We start from the raw sequence: 20,630 nt of genomic DNA on the forward strand, positions 1-20,630 counted from the left end.
TCAGAAGCCAACAAGGATTCCATTGCTGGTGGTAAATAGGGGGCTTAACAACCCTGGCCTGGTATGCAGTAGCATCATATTGACACTCTTACCTGTGGTTGGTTGAAATGAAGTATAAGTGGAAGAGAAACACTGAACTATGCAGTAGCTCTAGATCTGAACAGTGTGGGAGCTGTGGTAATTATATGGACTATGGAGTTAGCTGGTTTTTGTTAACTGCTTTGGAAGCCTTGAAGAAAAAAAATGTCAGACTCTGCGTGCAGTGGCTCACACCTGTAATCCCAGCACTTTGGGAGGCCAAGGTGGGCAGATCCTGGCAGAACCAGGAGTTCAAGACCAGCTTAGCCAACATGGTGAAACCCCGTCTCTACTAAAAATACAAAAATTAGCTGGGTATCTGGCAGGTGCCTGTAATCCCAGCTACTCAGGAGGCAGAGGCACAAAAATCACTTGAGCCTGGGAGGTGGAGGTTGCAGTGAGCTGAGATTGGGCCACTGCACTCCAGCCTGGGTGACAGAGGGAGACTCTGTCTCAAAAACAAGAAGAGATAAGAAATAAAAAATGGCAGAGTCACATAGCCAGCTAACAATTCAGGACATACAACAAAAGCCAGAAGGCCTCCAAAGCAACAATTAGAGACCCTCATCTTCTGCAGCAATAAGGCAGACATTGCTGAGAATAAGATCCAGATTCTGATTGTAAGAGTTGCAGAGTTGCAAGAAAGATGGAATATGGGCAGCCCTAACACATCACCAATGCGAAAGTCAAGTCCCTGATAGGAAAGGATTGGAACCCTGATGCCTAGGAGGGGACATCTGGTTGTACTTGAGAACACTAAACCCCCTGATTTCTCTGAACCCCCTGAACATTCCAGGCCAGCAAAAGTAACCCTCTCTCCCTCGCTAGAGGAGAGCAGACTGTCCTTGTCTGGAAGTCATGCTAAGATTCAACTCCTCAGATATGCTCCTCATTTCCTCTCATTGTTTCTTCTCCTGACTCTTAACACTCGGAAGTACAGGGGATTTTTTTTTTTTTTTTTTTTTTTGGCAAAGCATAGGGGACTTCATTAATGGTACATGACAAGGTGGGTCTCTGTAGGCCCCGCCCTCTTCAGGGGTCTCACATGGAAAGTGTGTCGAGGAGAGATGCTCAGTATGGTGGGGTTGAGCGCAGCAGGGCTCCCCAGCAGCTGAGGGCCCCTCTCTTCCTCTTGTGCTCTCGCTGGGATTGGTGGCCTGGGGCTCTTATTCCTTGGAGGCCATGTGGACCATGAGGTTCACCACCCTGTCATACCAGGAAATGAGCTTGACAAAATCATTGAGGGCAATGCCAGCCCCAGCATTGAAGGTGGAAGAATGGGTGTCACTGTCAAAGTCAGAGAAGATGACCTTGTGCTCCGTACAGCCCAGGATGCCCTTAAGGATCTCCCTCAATGCCTGCTTCACCATCATCTTGATGTCACTGTATTTGGCAGGTTTCTCCAGATGGCAGGTCAGGTCCATGACCAACATGTTGGTGGTGGGGACATGGAAGGCCATGCCAGTGAGCTTCCCATTCAGCTCAGGGATGACTTTGCCCACAGGCTTGGCAGGAATGATGTTCTAGAGAGCCCTGCAGCCATCACACTACAATTTCCCAGAGGTACCATCAGTAGTCTTCTGGGTGGCAGTGAAGGCATGAACTGTGGTCATGAGTCCTTCCATGGTGCCAAATCTGTCATGGATGACCTTGGCCAGGGGGGTTAAGCAACTGGTGGTGCAGGAGGCATTGCTGATAATCTTGAGGCTGTTTCCATACTTCTCATGGTTCCCGCCCATCACAAACATGGGGGCATCAGAAGGGGCAGAGATGGTGACTCTTTTGGCTCCCCCATCTAAGTAAGTCCCAGCCTTCTCCATGGTAGTGAAGACACTGGTGGGCTCCATAACATAATCAGCACCAGCATCGCCCCCTTTGATTTTGGTGGGATCTCATTCCTGGAAGATGGTGATGGGATTTCCCTTGGTGATAAGCTTCCCGTTTTCAGCCTGATGGTGCTGTAGAACTTGCCTTGGGTGGAATCATAATCAAACATGTAGACCATGTAGCTGAGGTCAATGAAGGGGTCATTGATGGCAACAATATCCATTTTGCTAGAGTTAAAAGCAGCCCTGGTGACCAGGCACCCAATATGTCCAAATCTGTTTACTCCAGCCTTCGCTTTTCCCTTGGTGCCTCAGGGACGCAATTGGCGCTGCATGAGAAGATGCAGCTGTCAGTCAAACAGGAGGAGCAGAGAGCCTGTCATTGCTTCAGACTCAATAACTGGGTCAGGTCTCAGTTTTATAGCTTGGGATGGGAAATACAGCTTCTGCTTTTGGAGAAAATAGTTCACCCATGAGGACCAGGACCAGCTAATAAGGACTGGGAGAAATAAAGGGACTATGTGTGGGAGTGGATCTTTTTTTTTTTTTTTTTTTTTGGAGAGAGGGCCTTGCTTTGTCACCCATGCTGAAGTGCCATGGTGCAAACACTTTTCTCTACAGCCTCAATCTCCTGGGCTCAAGCAATCCTCCTGCCTCAGACTCCCAAGTAGCTGGGACTATAGTCGCATGCCACCATGGCTGGCTAATTTTGAATTTTTTGTAGAGAGGGACTCGCTGTATTGCCCAGGCTGGTCTTGAACTCCTAGGCTCAAGCGATTCTCTCACCTCCACCTCCCACAGTGCTGGGTTACAGGTGAGAGACACCCCACCCGGCCAGAAGTGGATCTTGAGGGTGCTAGACCATGATGCAAATATCAGGTTGAAAGGAGATAGTTTTGGCCAGGCGTGGTGGCTTATGCTTGTAATCCCAGCACCTCAAGAGGCTGAGTCAGTAGGATCCCTTGAGCTCAGGAGTTCAAGACCAACTTGGGCAACATAGTGACACCTTGTCTCTACAAAAAAATTTTAAAAAACAAAATTAGTTGGGTGTTATGGCTTGTGCCTATAGTACCAGCTACTCGGGAGGCTGAGGTAGGAGGATCAGTTGAACCAGGGAGTCAGAAGTTGCAGTGAGCTGAAATCTTGCCACCACACTCCAGCCTGGGTGACAGAGTGAGTCCCTGTCTCAAATGAGTAGGCCAGGTGTGGTGGCTCACGCCTATAATCCCAGTATTTTGGGAGGCTGAGGCGGGTGGATCACTGGAGGCCAGGAGTTTAAGACCAGCGTGGGCAACATAGCAAGACTCCATCGCTACTAAAATTAGCCGGGCATGGTGGCACATGCTTGTAATTCCAGCTACTCTGGAGGCTGAAGCCAGAGAGTCACTTGAACCAGGAGGTGGAGGTTGCAGTGAGCTGAGATCATACCACTGCACCCCAGCCTGGGCGATAGAGCCAGACTGTCTCCGATGAAAAAATACATACATAAATTAATTAATTAATTAAAAAAGAAAAGAGGTAGTTTATTGACAAGGGAGCACTCTCCTGTAACACAGGATGTAGCTGGAGCCAGTCCTAACATGCTTCTGGGATAGCTCCATGAAATGGTTTACCATAATAAGGTGGGGATGCTGGGATGGCCATTGCAGAGTTTTGGGATTTTTTGTGCACAGTAAAATACACATAAAATTTGCCTCTTCACTTTATATATTGTGGTACAATATACATAACATAAAATTTACCACTTTAACCACTTTTAAGTGTCCAATTTAGTGGCATTAAGTACTTTCACAATGTTATGCAGCCATTATCACTGTCCATTTCTAGAACTTTTTTTTTTTTTTTTAAGACGGATTTTCGCTGTTGTTGTCCAGGCTGGAGGGCAATGGCACAATCTCGGCTCACTGCAACCCTCACCTCCTGGGTTCAAGCGATTCTCCTGCCTCAGCCTCCTGAGTAGCTGGGTCTACAGGCACGTGCCACCATGCCCGGCTAATTTTTGTATGTTTAGTAGAGGCGGGGTTTCACCATACAAGCCAGGCTGGTTTCAAACTCCTGACCTCAGGTGATCCCCCTGCCTCGGCCTCCCAAAGTGCTGGGATTAGAGGCATGAGTCACCACACCTGGCCAGCTACACACTTTTAAACAAGATCTCATGAGCACTCACTCATTATCACAAAAACAGGAAGGGGGAAATCTGCTCCCATGATCCAATCGCCTCCCACCAAACATGCTTCCTCACTTCCTTAAGGACTTTTCTGGAAGTGCTTCTCAAGAGGCCTTCCTCTACTGCAAAGAGCTTCCCCAGCCACAAAGAGCTTCTTTTTTTTGAGGCAGAGTCTCATTCTGTCACCCAGGCTGGAGTGCAGTGGCGTGATCTCAGCTCACTGCAATCTCCGCCTCTTGGGTTCAAGCGATTCTCATGCTTCAGCCTCCCAAGTAGCTGGGATTACAGACACTTGCCATCACACCTGGCTAATTTTTATATATTTAGTAGGGACAGGGTTTCACCATCTTGGCCAGGCTGGTCTCAAACTCCTGACCTCAGTCAATCCACCCGCCTCAGCCTCCCAAAGTGTTGGGATTACAGGCGTGAGCCACTGCGCCCAGCCCAGACTGATCCTTTCAAAACATGTCTGATCATGTCTTTTCTCAGGTGAAAACTCCCTGGTGACTCCCATTTCCCCTAAAGGCAAAGCCAAAGTGCTTATACTGGCTGGCAAGGCCTGGCAGAATCCGCCCTTCCTGCTCCTTCCTCTCTGATATCAGGTCCTGCTAATCTCTACTATAGCCACAGTGCTCTCCAGAGTCACCCTGCACACTCCTGCCACAGGGCCTCTGCACTGGCAATTTCCATGGGCGAGAATGCTGGTCCTCCAGAATATATATATATATATATATATATTTTTTTTTTTTTTTAAGATGGCGTCTCGCTCTGTCACCCAGGCTGGAGTGCAATGGCATGATCTTGGCTCTCTGCAATCTCCACCTCCCGGGTTCAAGCGATTCTCCTGCCTCAGCCTCCCAAGTAGCTGGGACTACAGGTGCCTGCCACCATGCCCAGCTAATTTTTATATTTTTAATAGAGATGGGGTTTCACCATGTTGACCAGGATTGTCTCGATCTCTTGACATTGTGATCCGCCCGTCTCGGCCTCCCAAAGTGCTGGGATCACAGGCGTGAGCCACCGTGCCCAGCCCCTCCAGAATATTTCTAAGCATGCTTCCTCACTTCCTTCAGGACTTTTCTCAGAGAGGCCTTCCTTGATGATCTATCCTCTATAGAATGGTAACCTCCACCTCTCCTGGTATTCCTGGGCCCTCTCACCCTGCTTTAAGTTTTTTACAGCAATTGCCAATATCATAAGTTATCTTTATGTGGAGTATATATTTTTTCTTTTTTCTGAGACAGGGTCTTTCTGTGTCACCCAGGCGGGAGTGCAGTGGCCCCATCTCAGCTCACTTCAATCTCTGCCTCCTGGATTCAAGCAATTCTCCTGCTTCAGCTGCTTAAGTAGCTGGAATTACAGGCACCTGTCAACACGTCCGGCTAATTTTTATATTTTTGTAGAGATGGGGTTTCACCGTGTTGTCCAGGCTGTTTTAGAACTCCTGAGCTCAAGCAATCCACCCACTTTGGCCTCGCAAAGCGCTGGGATCACAGGCGTGAGCCACTGCTCCTGGTCCGACGCTGTTCTTCAGAGTCACCCTGCACACTCCTGCCGCACGGCCTTTGCATTGGCGATTTCCACAGCCAGGAATGCTGGTCCTCCAGAATATTTCTAAGCATGGTTCCTCACTTCCTTCAGGACTTTTCTGGAAGTGCTTCTCAGTGAGGTCTTCCTCGATGATCAATCCTATATAAAATAGCAACCTCCAACTCTGCTGGTATTCAGGGGCCAGCTCACCCTGCTTTAAGTTTTTCATAGTAATTGCCAATATCATGAATTGTCTTTTGAGGGGTTTTCTGTCTCCCCCCAACTTGAATGCAATCTTCATGAGGACAGGGACTTTATCCCCCACCCCATCCCCCTTTTTTTTTCTTTTTTTACTGCAAAACCCAGAATAGTGCTTGGCAGGAAGTACTCAATAAATGTTTGTTGGATGAACCCAATAAGTAAACAAGACAGAGGACACATGTGGGGATCCGTCCATGAACCGACCCCTGGCTCCTGAGTCCGGCGGTGGGTGCAGGGGCAGCTCCTGTCTGTGAGGGCCCCAGAGGCTGGCAGCAGGAGGCCTCCGTGGAAAATTCACTCAATGCCTTTGCTTCTGCGGCTGTTCCTCTGGGATGATCTCTTTGGGGGATCATGCTCAGATATTTGTCTCAAAGAGTCCCAGGCCAAACCTCAGAGCATTTAGAAAAATAATACCTCTGTGAGCTTTGTCCAGGCAGGTCCCATTCAGACAGGAGTTTGTCCCCTTCCGGTCCCCGAGGTCCTGGCTATTGCCAGCATGGAGTGACCTGCGTCACCTCTGAGTGCCAGGCAAGGGTTCAGCAGCCGACGACTCAGCTTCTGCAGGATGCTGGCAGCATAGCCAGCGGATGGTTGGAAGCCGCCAGGGCACAGGGAAGGGGCCGAGGGTGCCCTGAGTGTGCGTGGGCAGCCCTGCTGCAGTCCAAGCCTTTGATTCCCAAGCTCTGTGCACAGTTCCCCCTGGACCCTGCCATGTGGCTCAGCCACCCATACCTGGGATAGGGGCTAAGCCAAGCTGCTCTATCCTCCAAAGGGAGGCAGCCTGTGTGCTTTGTCCGTTTGCCTTTGCAGAGACCTCGATCCTCACACAAGGCAAGCAGCAGCCCCTGTAAGCGCACGAGACAATCCCAAGTGTCAGTGGGAAGGAGATCCCTTTCCTGATGGGGATGCCTGTGTCCAGTCCCTCTCAGCTTCCCCAGGGCCCTGGGGCTCTGCAGCCATTCAGAAGTGGAAGCCAGCCACAGCCTGGGACTGAAGAGGTTAATGTGCATCTGCCTCCGAATGTTAATGTGTCTAGGTGATGTCAGTGGGAGCCGAGAAGGAGGGAGTGGGGAGGGCAGTTGGGCTTGGAGGCGGCAGTGGCTGCCAGGATACCGAGGAAGACCCCCTTCCTGACTGTGGGGCTTGCGCTCCAGGACAAGGTGGCAGGCGCTGGAGGCTGCCGCAGCCTGCGTGGGTGGAGGGGAGCTCAGCTCGGTTGTGGGGGCAGGCGACCGGCACTGGCTGGATGGACCTGGAAGCCTCGCTGCTGCCCACTGGTCCCAACGCCAGCAACACCTCTGATGGCCCCGATAACCTCACCTCGGCAGGTGAGTTGACTGGGAGTCCTCCCTTCTCTGGGCTGTGGGTGGAAAATGGGAAGGTTTCACCCCTGAGCCAAACTGCTTGGGAAACTTTATCACAGTTCTTGGGGACAAGATCTGTGGTCTGCTTTGCTCAGAGGGGCAGGGGCAAAGGGGGCAAAGGTCCGCAGGGGCAGACGGGCAGGAGCAGAGCAGCGGGTGAATGCATATTCAGAATGGTAAGGAAAGGGGGCCAGCCGCGAGGCAGCAGGGGAAGACTCGCTGCTGGGTTCCAAAGATGCTTGGCAGAAAAAATTCCAGGCTGGAAAAGCAAGCGAGAGAAGCTGGAGGGTGGTAAGTGGGAGACAGCTGGGGGCTCACTCTTGCACTGTTAGCCTCAGCTTTTTACTCGCACTTGGGTGATGAGGTCTCAGACATCCTTACTGCCACCTGGGAGAGGCCCTGGGAAGGGAAGACTTCATGGAGCCATGAGGGGATTAACTTTTCTGGTGAATTAAGCTTCCTGACATTTCCAGAGCTGCGGTGCCCTGGGATTCCAGCTTTGAAGGAGAAGGGAAGGAAGGAAAAGAAGAAAGGCTTATGTGGATAATTTTTTCAGGCTACTGAGCTGCAACAGACAGTTTTTGTCTCTGCTTCACTCGAGAAGCCCAGGCTCAGAAGATACCAATCAAGGGAATCCCTGCTAGGAAGCCTGGGGTAGGGAGAGCTGCTGGCCTGACCAGGGCACAGCCAGCAAAAGCCTCTACAAGACAGTCGCCCACAGAGATGCCCAAGAATCAGTACACAATTTCCAACCAGAGATCTCCAGAATGAAACACTCAGGGATACACATAGGAAAAGCACACACACACACACACACACACACACACACACACACACACACACAGACACTTACTTTGTGTCCTGGCTATTTTGACGAGGTTTCCTGGTGAAGCCTGGGGCGCACAGAGTAATCTCTGCAGACAGCTGTGGTTCTTGCCTCTGGTGCCTGCAGGAGGCAGGCATGTTGTGTCCTTCCAAGACAGATGGCTCAGGGCACTCTGGTAGGATTCACCAGGAAACTCATGGAGAAAGGAAAAGGGACAAGATTAGCAACAGTGGAGGGAGGGAGAATGGTGGGAGAGGATTCCAGATGAACGGTGGGTCGCTGGAGGCTGAGCATGCCAGCAGGATGTCAGTTCTCAGAGCAAAGCCCATGTCAAACAGCCAACCCTTGCTCCTTCTGTCCCCAGGATCACCTCCTCGCACGAGGAGCATCTCCTACATCAACATCATCATGCCTTCGGTGTTCGGCACCATCTGCCTCCTGGGCATCATTGGGAACTCCACAGTCATCTTTGCCGTTGTGAAGAAGTCCAAGCTGCACTGGTGCAGCAACGTCCCCGACATCTTCATCATCAACCTCTCGGTAGTGGATCTCCTCTTTCTCCTGGGCATGCCCTTCATGATCCACCAGCTCATGGGCAATGGGGTGTGGCACTTTGGGGAGACCATGTGCACCCTCATCACGGCCATGGATGCCAATAGTCAGTTCACCAGCACCTACATCCTGACCGCCATGGCCATTGACCGCTACCTGGCCACTGTCCACCCCATCTCTTCCACGAAGTTCCGGAAGCCCTCTGTGGCCACCCTGGTGATCTGCCTCCTGTGGGCCCTCTCCTTCATCAGCATCACCCCCGTGTGGCTGTATGCCAGACTCATCCCCTTCCCAGGAGGTGCAGTGGGCTGCGGCATCCGCCTGCCCAACCCGGACACTGACCTCTACTGGTTCACCCTGTACCAGTTTTTCCTGGCCTTTGCCCTGCCCTTTGTGGTCATCACGGCCGCATATGTGAGGATCCTGCAGCGCATGACATCCTCAGTGGCCCCCGCCTCCCAGCGCAGCATCCGGCTGCGGACAAAGAGGGTGACCCGCACAGCCATCGCCATCTGCTTGGTTTTCTTTGTGTGCTGGGCACCCTACTATGTGCTACAGCTGACCCAGTTGTCCATCAGCCGCCCGACCCTCACCTTTGTCTACCTGTACAATGCGGCCATCAGCTTGGGCTATGCCAACAGCTGCCTCAACCCCTTTGTGTACATCGTGCTCTGCGAGACGTTCCGCAAACGCTTGGTCCTGTCGGTGAAGCCTGCAGCCCAGGGGCAGCTTCGCGCTGTCAGCAACGCTCAGACAGCTGACGAGGAGAGGACAGAAAGCAAAGGCACCTGACACTTCCCCTGCCACCCTGGACACCTCTAAGTCAGGACACCACAGCACGCCACCTGGAGAGATGCTGAGAAAAACCCAAGAACGCTCTGGGGAAATGCAGGAAGGCTGGGTGGTGAAGAGTTGTTGCAATGAAATAAATACATTCCATGGGGCTCACACATTGCTGGGGAGGCCTGGAGTCAGGTTTGGGGTTTTCAGATATCAGAAATCCCCTTGGGGGAGCAGGATGAGACCTTTGGCTAGAACAGAAGCTGAGCAAGAGAAGTTGGTTTGGATAATCGGTTGCACTCTATCTGTGAGCTCTCAAATGTCTTCTTCCAAGGCAAGAGGTGAAAGGCTACTGACTGGGTTTGTTTAAAGTCAGGCAGGGCTGGAGTGAGCAGCCAGGGCCATGTTGCACAAGGACTGAGAGATGGGAAAGGACCCGATCGCTCTTTCCTGCCTCTCACTGGTGTAATGGAAGGTGGCCTTTCTCCCAGGCTGGTGGATAATGAAAAATGAAGCATCCCATCTCTTGGCGTTCCATCATCCTGTCAATTTCCCTTTTGCTCTAGAGGATGCATGTTTATTTGAGGGGATGTGGCACTGAGCCCACAGGAGTAAAAGCCCAGTTTGCTAGGAGGTCCACTTACTGAGAACGACAAGGAGACCTGGGGTGGGTGTAGTTGGGGGTCTTAAAACTAATAAAAGCCGGGGGTGGGGGGCTTTTGCAGCTCTGGTGACTTTCTCTCCACGGGGCACATTTGCTCAGTCGCTAATCCAGCTTGAGTGTCCTTGTGTTCTGCATGTGCAGAGGTCATTCTAGTGCCCGGTGTGTTGGCATCATCTTTTTGCTCTAGCCCTTCCTCTCCAAAATAAAATCAAATAAAGGAAAATCTCCACTCACATCACTCTGGATGTTCTTGTGGACTTGGGGGTGGGTGTGGGGTGGGGGGGGAAGGTGGGCAGCAGAAAAGAGAAAGGGGGGTCACTTGGTTGTGGAATTTAGATCTTGGTTCATGCTGCATTTTTAGGAAGCGTGAAGCAGGGATTTGTTTTTCTGAACCCACAGGGAGGATTCAGTGGCATAAATGGAATTACTGGGGATTCATTAGATTTTGCAGTTCTGCTGCTGGGCTTGTTCTTGGGACTCAGCTTCCTGTCTTCTGCACAAAATCCCCTGGACTTTGTTGTCGTCAGTGCTGGCTTCTCAGGCCCCAAGTCCCACCCCCCACTCCCCCGCCTCAACCCCCACCCCCGCTGAGTCACCAGCCGCAGAGCCAGCTCTTAGGGCAGCTGAAGCCTCTCTGCTTTCTACAGCTGAGATCTGGTGTGGGCACCTTGAACAGAAGATTATAGCCGGGGCCGCTGGGAGGCAGCCACGACTGCTGCTTGGCTGCTGCTTCTTGGCGTCTTCACTGAGAGGGGACTGGGAGCCGTCAGTGCAGTGCTCAGCAGACCTTACTGAGAGAGCGGGAGAAAGCTGCAAGCAACCTTAAAGCAAGGGCACCAGCACAGCCTGTTCCTCTTCAGAGTTGCAGCAGGGAGCCTCTTTAGAAAACTTCTGGACAGCTTCCTTGGGTCCTGGGGACTTTTTTTTTTTTTTTTTTTGAGACGGAGTCTCACTCTGTTGCCCAGGCTGGGGTGCAGTGGAGTGATCTCGGCTCACTGCAAGCTCTGCCTCCTGGGTTCACACCATTCTCCTGCCTCAGTCTCCCGAGTAGCTAGGACAGCAGGTGCCCGCCACCATGCCCGGCTAATTTTTTGTATTTTTAGTAGAGACGGGGTTTCACCGTGTTAGCCAGGATGGTCTCGATCTCCTGACCTCGTGATCTGCCTGCCTCGGCCTCCCAAGGTGCTGGGATTACAGGCGTGAGCCACCGTGCCCAGTTTTGTTTTTTTTTGTTTTTTTTTGACACAGGGCCTTGCCCTGTTGCCCGGGCTGGAGTGCAGGTGACACGATCACAGCTCACTGCAGCCTCGACCTCCTAGATTCAAGTGATGCTCCCACCTCAGCCTCCCAAGTAGCTGGGACCACAGGCACACACCATCATGCCTGGCTAATTTTTTATATTTTGTAAAGACAGGATCTTGCCATGTTGCCCAGGCTGGTCTCAGACTCCTGGGCCCAAGCAATCCTCCCACCTTGGCCTCCTGGAATGCTGGGATTACAGGCTTGAGCCGCCATATCCGGCCCCCAGGGAGCTCTTTGTCACAATCATTAGTATTTCCTGGCCTGTGTTCCCCTCCACCCAGCACCTGGGGAGTAAAGAAGCTGATGGTTATTTTCCTTACTCACTAACAGTAGGGTCTCCAGCTGCCACCAATAACTTGAAATCTATTTTAGACGCACACTCAATAAAACAAGATTCTGGCCAGGTGCGATAGCTCACACCTGTAATCCCAGCACTTTGGGAGGCCGAGGCAGGTGGATCACCTGAGGTCAGGAGTTCGAGACCAGCCTGGCCAACACGGTGAAACCCTGTCTCTACTAAAAATACAAAAATTAGCCAGGCATGGTGGCATGTGCCTGTAGTCCCAGCTACTTGGGAGGCTGAGACAGGAGAATCACTTCAACCCCGGAGGCAGAGGTTGCAGTGAGCCGAGATTGCACCATTGCCCTCCAGCCTGGGCAACAAGAGCGAAAACTCCATTTAAAAAAAAAGAAAGGATTCTTAGGGAAGCCTTGAGGCAAATCCAAACAGACCCAACTCCTAGCCACAAAGGTGATAAAAGGAGGTCTTCCTGCATCGGGTTTGTCTACTGGAAGGTTTCCTTGGGTGTCCATCAGCCCCAGCACCTGCCTGCTCCTCACTCCCTCTCACCTTCCAGCACTCCAAGGAGGAATCCCAGAGAGGAAACAAGTGAGACGGCCTCTCCCAGGGAATGCACATCACCAGGTCAACAGCTCACCGTGGGTGGGTAGGTGGGCACACGCCCAGCGAAAGCCCCAGTAGCTCCTGGGGAAGGGGGCATCCTGTCCTTCAGCTCTTAACCCCACACTGAAACAACTGAAATGGAAGCAGAGTGGGTGGAGTCATGAAAGTGGGTGGGTAGCAATGTAAACCTTCCAGAGGGGAGAGGTGGAAAGGAGAGATGAGTTAGGGAGAACAGGTGGTCGAGGGGAGAAGTGGGGCAGGGAGGCTTAAAGGGTAGGGGATTACGATGGGAGCTGTAACTAACACATCTCTCCCCAGCCTGATCCCGCAGTAACCGGGACACACTTGCGATGTGGATGAGGGTAAGGACAGGCAGAGGTGAGCGCTGGGTTGCTGGTGAGGCATTTTCCTGAGGTCGCTGGTGCGGATGGTGGACCAAGCACAGGGCTGGGGTCTGAGGCATGAGGGGAACTTTCTTTTCTTCTTCCTTAAGCCTGGGGATGTGGCCAGAACCTTGGGGAGCTATGGGGGCCACTGTGAGCTGCAGACAGAGTCCAAGAAGCGGGTGAAGACCCGGCGGTCCATCTCTTTGCTCCTTTCCCTCTTTCCACATTTAACAATTAGTTTCTCCCACGGGGGCCCCATCAAGTCGTCTCCTCAAACCTGGCTAGTGCTTCATCCACTGCTGCCTTATCTTTTCCCCAGAAAATACTTCCTCTCCAACTGTGAGGATTATGCTCCAAAACTAACCCCCAGCACCCGGTAGACTTTCACAGCTGAGAGACTTTGACCTTAAAGTTTAGGTTGCAAGTGAGTCCACAGAACCACTTCCGCACATTGCTGTTCACAAGAGAAGCAAGAAGAGCACCAAACATGGCAACTGGCATTGGGTTTGTGTTTGCTTGTTCCTTTCTGAATCATCGGTTTTCATTTAATTAATTAACTTATTTTTATTTATCTATTTATTTTGAGACAAGATCTGGCTCTGCTGCCCAGGCTGGAGTACAGCGGTGCGATCTCAGCTCACTGCAGCCTCAACCTCCTGGACTCAAGCAACCCTCCCCCAACTTCAGCCTTCCAAGTAGCTGGGACTACAGGTGCATGTCACCATGCCCAGCATTTTTTGTTTTGTTTTGGTGGAGACGGGGTTCCACCATGTTGTCCAGGCTGGTCTTGAACTCCTGAGCTCAACCGATCCGCCCACCTCAGACTCCCAAAGGGCTGGGATTACAGATGTGACCCACTGTACCTGGCCTAATATATTTATTTATGTATTTATTTATTTTTATTTTTGAGACAGAGTCTTGCTCTGACACCCAGGCTGGAGTGCAGTGGTGCGATCTCGGCTCACTGCAATCTCCGCCTCCAGGATTCAAGTGATTCTCCTGCCTCAGCCTTCCGAGTAGCTGGGATTACAGGCATGCACCACTACGCCTGGCTAATTTTTGTATTTTTAGTAGAGATGGGGTTTCACCATGTTGACCAGGCTGGTCTTGAACTCCTGACCTCAGGTGATCTGCTCACCTTGGCCTTCCCAAGTGTGGGATTACAGGCAAGAGCCACCACGCCCGGCCTCTTTTTTATTGCGGCAAAATACACCTAACATAAAATTTACTATTTTAACAATTTCAAGTGTACAATTCAGTGGCATGAAATACATTCACGTTAATGTGCAGCCCTCACCACCATCTATCTCCAGAACTTTTCCATCTTCCCAAACTGAAACTCCATACCAATTAAATACCAACCGGCCATTCCTCTGTCCCCATAACTCCTGGCAACCACCAGGCTACTTTCTGTCTCTGTGGGTTTGACTGTTCTAGGAACCTCATATAAGTAGAATCACACAGAATTTGTTCTTTCGTGACTGGCTTATTTCACTTAGCATAATGTCCTCAAGGTTCATCCATGTTGTCATATGTGTCAGAATCTTCCTCCTTTTAAAGGATGAATGAATATTCCATTGTATGTGTGTACCACATTTTGTTTATCCATTCATCTGTTGTTTCTACCTTTTGGCTATTGTGAACCTGACTGCACAACTATCTGTTGGAGTCTGTGCTTTCCATTCTTTTCAGCATATACCCATAAGAACTGCCAGATCAGGCCGGGCGCGGTGGCTCATGCCTGTAATCCCAGCACTTTGGGAGGCCGAGGCAGGCAGATCACGAGGTCAGGAGATCGAGAGCATCCTGGCTAACATGGTGAAACCCGTCTCTACTAAAAATACAAAAAATTAGCCAGGCGTGGTGGTGGGCGCCTGTGGTCCCAGCTACTCGGGAGGCTGAGGCAGGAGAATGGCGTGAACCCGGGAGGCGGAGCTTGCAATGAGCCGAGATAGCGCCACTGCACTCCAGCCTGGGTGACAGAGCGAGACTCCATTAAAAAAAAAAAAAAAAAAAAAAAATTAGCTAGGCATGGTGGCGGGTGCCTGTAGTCCCAGCTACTCGGGAGGCTGAGGCAGGAGAATCACTTGAATCTGGGAGGTGGAGGTTGCAGTGAGCCGAGATTGCACCATTGCACTCCAGCCTGGGCGACGGAGTGAGACTCCATCTCAAAAACCAAACCAAAACAAAACAAAACAAAAAAAAGCCAGATCAGGGGCCGGGCACAGTGGTTTATGCCTGTAATCCCAGCACTTTGGGAGGCCGAGGTGGGAGGATCACCTAAGCTCAGGGGTTCGAGACCAGCCTGGCCAACATGGTGAAACCTCATCTCTACTAAAAATACAAAAATTAGCCAGGCATGGTGGCACATGCCTGTAATCCCAGCTTCTTGGGAGGTTGAGGCAGGAGAATCACTTGAATCTGGGAGGTGGAGGTTGCAGTAAACGGAGATCATGCCACTGCATACTAGCCTGGGCCACAGAGTGAGACTCTGTCTCAAAAAAAAAAAAAAAGAAAAAATTGCCGTATCATATGGTAGTTCTATTTTTAATTTTTTGAGAAGCTGCCATAGTGGCTGTACCATGTTACATTCCCATCAGCAATGCGCAGGTGTTCCCATTTCTCCACATCCTCAACAACACTTACTTTCTTTTTCTTTTTAAAATAAAAGACATTCTAATGTGCCTGAAGTGGTTTCATTGTGATTTTGATCTGCATTTCCGTAATGATTAGCAATGTTGAGCATCTCGTCATGTGCTTCCTGACTGTTTGTATTTCTTCTTTGGAGAAATGTCTATTCAAGTCTTTTGCCCATTTTTAAAATTGGGTTGTTCTTTTGTTCTTGTTAGCAACTATATTTTACTCAATTCAAACTAGTAGTAATTGGTTCTGTATGACTTCTTACTAAGAAAAATAAAAATAAATGTCAAAAAATTAAGTTCTTTTTCCTCTGCAGTTCAATAAATTACTTTTTTCTTTTTCTAAATTGAGCACTGGGATGGAGAACTACTTGTTCCTCAAACCTCTTCTTCCTCCCATACCTATGATCTGTAATAAGTCAAACTGACCCAGTAGCTGGAGCTGAGGAGATCAGAAAAAAGCAAGGCAGCAAAACAGTGATGGACAACTGTTCCCAGGCCAAACTGAGGGTCGGGCTGCTTATTCTTGCGGCCCAATAACGAGATGTGGATGAACTGGGAAAGAAGGAAGTTTTTATTTCTGTAACCAGTTTTAGGGAGAAGGCCTGGAAAATATTGCCAGACCAACTCTTAAATTACAAAGCTTTCCAGAGCTTATGTACCCTCTAAGCTATACGTCTACGTGTAAGTGTGCATTCTTCTAAAAACATATATAGTGATTAACTCTTTTTTATTTTGAGATGGAGTTTCGCTCTTGTCTCCCAGGCTGGATGCAGTGGTGCGATCTCAGCTCACTGCAACCTCCACCTCCTGGGTTCAAGCAGTTCTCCTGCCTCAGCCCCCTGAGTAGCTGGGATTACAGGTGCGTGCCACCACACCCGGCTAATTTTTTTCTTTTTTGTATTTTTAGTAGAGACGGGTGTTTTACCATGTTGATCAGGCTGGTCTTGAAGTCCTGACCTCGTGATCCGCCCACCTCGGCCTCCCAAAGTGCTGGGATTACAGGCGTGAGCCACCGCGCCCGGCCCTGATTAACTTATTTTAATCTATAACTAAGATCTACGTCCTGAAGACCTTCCTCTGGAGCCTCAGTAAATTTACTTAATCTAAATGGGTCCAAGTGCGAGGTGATTACCCTTATCTTGTCTCCTGCTAAATCATGGAGGTTTGGGGAGTTCCTTCAGACCCCTAGTAAACTTGTTTGTGGAGGCCTGGAGTGTTTCTTCAGACCCACAATAACATTTGTTTAATCCTAAATGGGTCCTGTTAAGAATTCCTTCATTATTTTGTCATGCTTTAAGGCCCAGGAAAGGCCTAGGCAAAACTCTTGGTGAACTTTTGTTACATTCCAGCCTTTGTATAAGCACACTGGCTCTTTCAGCAATTTTTTTTTTTTTTTTGAGACAGAGTCTCGCCCTGTCATCCACAGTTGGAGTGCAATGGTGAGATCTTGGCTCACTGCAATCGCCACCTCCCAGGTTCAAGAGATTCTCCTGCCTCAGCCTACGGAGTAGCTGAGATTTCAGGTGTGTGCCACCACGCCCAGCTAATTTTTATATTTTTAGTAGAGATGGGGTTTCACTGTGTTGGCCAGCCTGGTCTCGAACTCCTGACCTCAGGTGATCCACTTGCCTTGGCCTCCCAAAGTGCTGGGATTACAGGTGTGAGCCACTGAGCTCGGTCAGCTTTTAATATTTAACCACTCAGTCAGTACTGAAACAGTTGTTACGGAGGCCTGCGTGAGTGAGATCTGGCCTGCCACACAACCTCACCAGGGTACACCAACCTCAGATCTAATCCTGAGGACAGCCGAGGGAGGAACTTTCCAGATGGTCAGAGATGGGATGGATAAGCCACTCAATTCTCTGCAAAGCTGTCTCCTCCATTTGTGATGAATGGTGGCGATCTTAGACTACACAGAAGGCAACACCTAAAAGAAAAGAGTCACTGATGCCTCTTGAATCCTTCAAAGCAGATCGGGCTTCCATCCCTCGGCTGCCTCTCTTCGAAGCTTCCTCCTCTCAGGGCTCTCCCCATCAGAGATCCTGTGCCCCTTCTCTCCCCAGAAGGCCAGGGAAATCCCTAGACTTGCACCTCGATATCACCTAGCTCGAGGAGGGGGGTAAAATCAGGATGATTAAATGAGATGCTGCAAGTGCAACCCAAGCGCTCCCAGGGACACCTTAACTGGAAATAACATTCATATAAACCCACTTAAGTCTCCATCCTGCGAGGCAGTGGGCCAGCCAGTGCCTTCCCAAATATCTCTGTGTGGTCACCTGCTGCCTCGGGCTCAGGTCACTGCTCGGCTGGTCACTGCCTCTCCAAGCTGCTGTACCTCTCTGCAGTTGCTTCCCCGCAAGGCAGCCAGCGCTAGTGCAAGCCCGAGGCTGGGGCTCGAGAATTGTCAAAGCAGGGAAAGTGAGGGGCGGGTGAGAGTCCAGAATCGGATAGCACTGGAGTTGCCTGGCAGTCCTCACAATCCCTGCAGTCTGCCTGTTGCATTCTGTCATTGTGGGGAGAGGCCTTCCTGCCCTCCCAGGCCTGGCCTGCTGTCCCAGGTCCGAGCCATAGACACTGGGCAAGACACCTTTTCCCATTTCCCATTTCCTCTCTCCTCCCAGTTCCAGGATCTCCAAATCTCCCCTCTTCTGGCTAACCTGGAGAAAATCCACAATTCAGTGTAAAAGGCAAAATAGTTCATGCCAAGGAAGATGCCCCTTCACTGTATTATGCACTGCAGCGTATTCCTCTGTGCCTCAGTCTCTCTTACTGGGGAAAGGGGGAGAAGAGACGCTTTATCTTTGCACACCACCCTCAAAAAAACCTGTTAAATGCTTGTCAAACAAAAGTATTAGTAATTTTTCTGGCTGAGCATAGTGGCTCCCTCCTGTAATCCCGGCACTTTGGGAGGCTGAGATGGGTGGATTGCACAAGTTCAGGAATTTGAGACCAGCCTGGGCAACATGGCAAAACCCCGTCTCTACGAAAAATACAAAAATTAGTTGGGCATGGTGAGAGCATGCCTGTAGACCCAGCTACTTGGGAGGCTGAGGTGGAGGGAGGATCACTTGAGCCCAGGAGATAAAGGCTGCAGTGAGCTGAGATTGCACCGCTGCATTCCAGCCTAGGCAACAGGCTAGAAAAAAAAAAAAAAGAAAGAAAGAAAAAGAAAAAGTATTAGTAATCTTCTAACAGAAGTTCTGTCCAGGATCTTTAGAGTATAGAGTAGAATCCAACATGTGGCTGCTGAGAAGTTCATCCAACCCACAGATGTGTTTTTTTGTTTTTCTCTTGCATGGTATAAAAAAGACTGTGAATTAGTTGCCAGCTTTTGAATCCACAGCTTTCCTTAAAAATCTGGGTGGCCAGCTTCTCTTGAAATATCAGAAGATCTGGCTACAGGGTTTACCTTCCCATGTGCCAACAGTCTGCTGGATGCGAGAAGCTGCACTCTTAGGCAGTCACGCACTCCCCAGTTTGCCACAGTCTGCACTCCTCCCTATCGTTCCCTTGACTCAGCCAGCTTTATTTATTTAACTCACTTGCCTGTACCATACAGACATTTAATTTCATATCCCTGGGTCCAGCTCATCAAACAGAGCTTGTGAACCACATCAATGATTTTGGATTTTATACCAAAGCCAAGAGAAATCATCAAAAGGCTTTTCACATAGGAATGATATTGTTACTGGATAGAAGGTCTTGACTGTGAGTTGTCCAGATTCTTGGCACATTGAACAAAGAATTAAACAAAACACACAAAACAATGAAAGAACGAAGCAACAAATGAAGAAACAAGCAACGAAAGCGCAGATTTATTGATGTGAAAGTACAGAGCGTGAGCCGGCTCAAGCAAGTGGCTCAAGAGTCCTGATTACAATGTTCTTTAGAGTTTTTATTAAGCTAAAAGAATTTGGTGGCTGGGCGCGGTGTCTCACACCTGTAATCCCGGCACTTTAGGAGGCCAAGGCGGGCGGATTACCTGAGGTTGGGAGTTCAAGACCAGCCTGGCCAACATGGTGAAACCCGGTCTCTACTAAAAATACAAAATTAGCTGGGTGTGGTGGCGCATGCCTGTAATCCCAGCTACTTGGGAGGCTGAGGCAGGAGAATCGCTTGAACCAAGGAGGCAGAGGTTGTGGTGAGCCAAGATTTCGCCATTGCTCTCCAGCCTGGGCAACAAGAGCAAAACTCCATCTCAAAAAAAAAAAAAAAGAGAAGAAAAAAAGAAAAAAAGAATTTGGTAACACCCCTAGGTGCCCTTTAGAGGCCTCCAATTGGTTACACCCTATGAAGGATTGGCCCACGACCAATCAGAGGCTGAAGTGGAAACTTCTGTCTTGTTATCATAGGAGTGAGGGTGTGGCCTGTGTGCAGCCCAGTCTTGCCTAGAACTGGCTGCACCTGCTGTTCTTTTGCTTATGCCTTAACCCATGGTTACCCTAATTCCCTATTATCCTGCCTCAATATGATTAGATTTTCATCCTTAAATCATCACTGTAGAGTTTGTATAGAGAATGGGATAGAAGCAGGTGGAAAATGAAAGCAAGGAGACCCAGCGACCCTGGAGATCAGGCGACCCTGTACAGCAGCAGTGGTAATGGCCTGGATTAGGGTGGTGGCAGTGGAGGCTGCGAGAGGTGGACATTTATGAGATGTGTTTGTAAAGCAGAAGCCACAGACATTGGGAAGAGCTGGATGTGGAGGCTGAAGTGGAATGTGTTGATGGCACGTGTGATGGAGGATGGAGGCGCCATTGATTGAAATAGGGAAACTGAAGGGGAATCAGATTTGTGGGAGGAGATTTATTTATTTATTTATTTATTTATTTGAGACAGAGTCTTGCTCTATTGGCAGGCTGGAGTGCAGTGGCACGATCTCAGCTCACTGCAACCTCCACCTCCACCTCCCAGGTTCAAGTGATTCTCCTGCCTCAGCCTCCCGAGTAGCAGGGACTACAGGCACCTGCCGCCATGCCCGGCTAATTTTTTGTATTTTTAGTAGAGACGGGGTTTCACCGTGTTAGCCAGGATGGTCTCAATCTCCTGACCTCGTGATCCGCCTGCCTTGGCCTCCCAAAGTGCTGGGATTACAGACATGAGCCACCACGCCCCACGCAACTGCGTCTTTTAGGGGAAGCAAATGCTCCCTAGTTTGCCACAGTCGTCACCACTCTCTGTGGTAACACTTGGCCTGAATCACTCCCTCATCCTTGTCTGACATTTATACTTGCGATTTTGGCCTGGAGCAATAAGTACTATTTTGTAGCATGATATTAAAAGGGTAATTTTTTTTCCTCCCTACTAAACATGGACAGCACTTAATACTATGCCTAAAGCACTTAATAA

At 49.9% G+C, this 20,630-nt stretch overlaps 1 protein-coding gene and 1 pseudogene across 1 annotated transcript; one reads left to right on the forward strand and one right to left on the reverse strand.

The window, feature by feature from the left end:
* Positions 1 to 1,244: 1,244 nt before the first annotated feature.
* Positions 1,245 to 5,830, reverse strand: LOC116458338 (glyceraldehyde-3-phosphate dehydrogenase-like; annotated as a pseudogene).
* Positions 5,831 to 6,938: 1,108 nt separating this feature from the next.
* MCHR1 (melanin concentrating hormone receptor 1) lies at positions 6,939 to 10,281 on the forward strand. The gene is made up of 2 exons (XM_032139818.2): positions 6,939 to 7,190; positions 8,417 to 10,281. The coding sequence occupies exons 1-2, from the start codon at positions 7,109 to 7,111 to the stop codon at positions 9,394 to 9,396; spliced, it is 1,062 nt and encodes a 353-aa protein (XP_031995709.2). The 5' UTR covers positions 6,939 to 7,108; the 3' UTR covers positions 9,397 to 10,281.
* The last annotated feature ends 10,349 nt before the right edge of the window (positions 10,282 to 20,630 follow it).

This window comes from Hylobates moloch, unplaced genomic scaffold, assembly GCF_009828535.3.
Source record: "Hylobates moloch isolate HMO894 unplaced genomic scaffold, HMol_V3 SCAFFOLD_19, whole genome shotgun sequence".
Taxonomy (NCBI): Eukaryota; Metazoa; Chordata; class Mammalia; order Primates; family Hylobatidae; genus Hylobates; species Hylobates moloch.

Coding starts and splice junctions, on each gene's coding strand:
- MCHR1 (XM_032139818.2), top strand. CDS start 7,109: ATGGACCTGGAAGCCTCGCTGCTGCCCACTGGTCCCAACGCCAGCAAC. Junction 7,191..8,416: donor CGATAACCTCACCTCGGCAG/GTGAGTTGACTG, acceptor TTCTGTCCCCAG/GATCACCTCCTCGCACGAGG.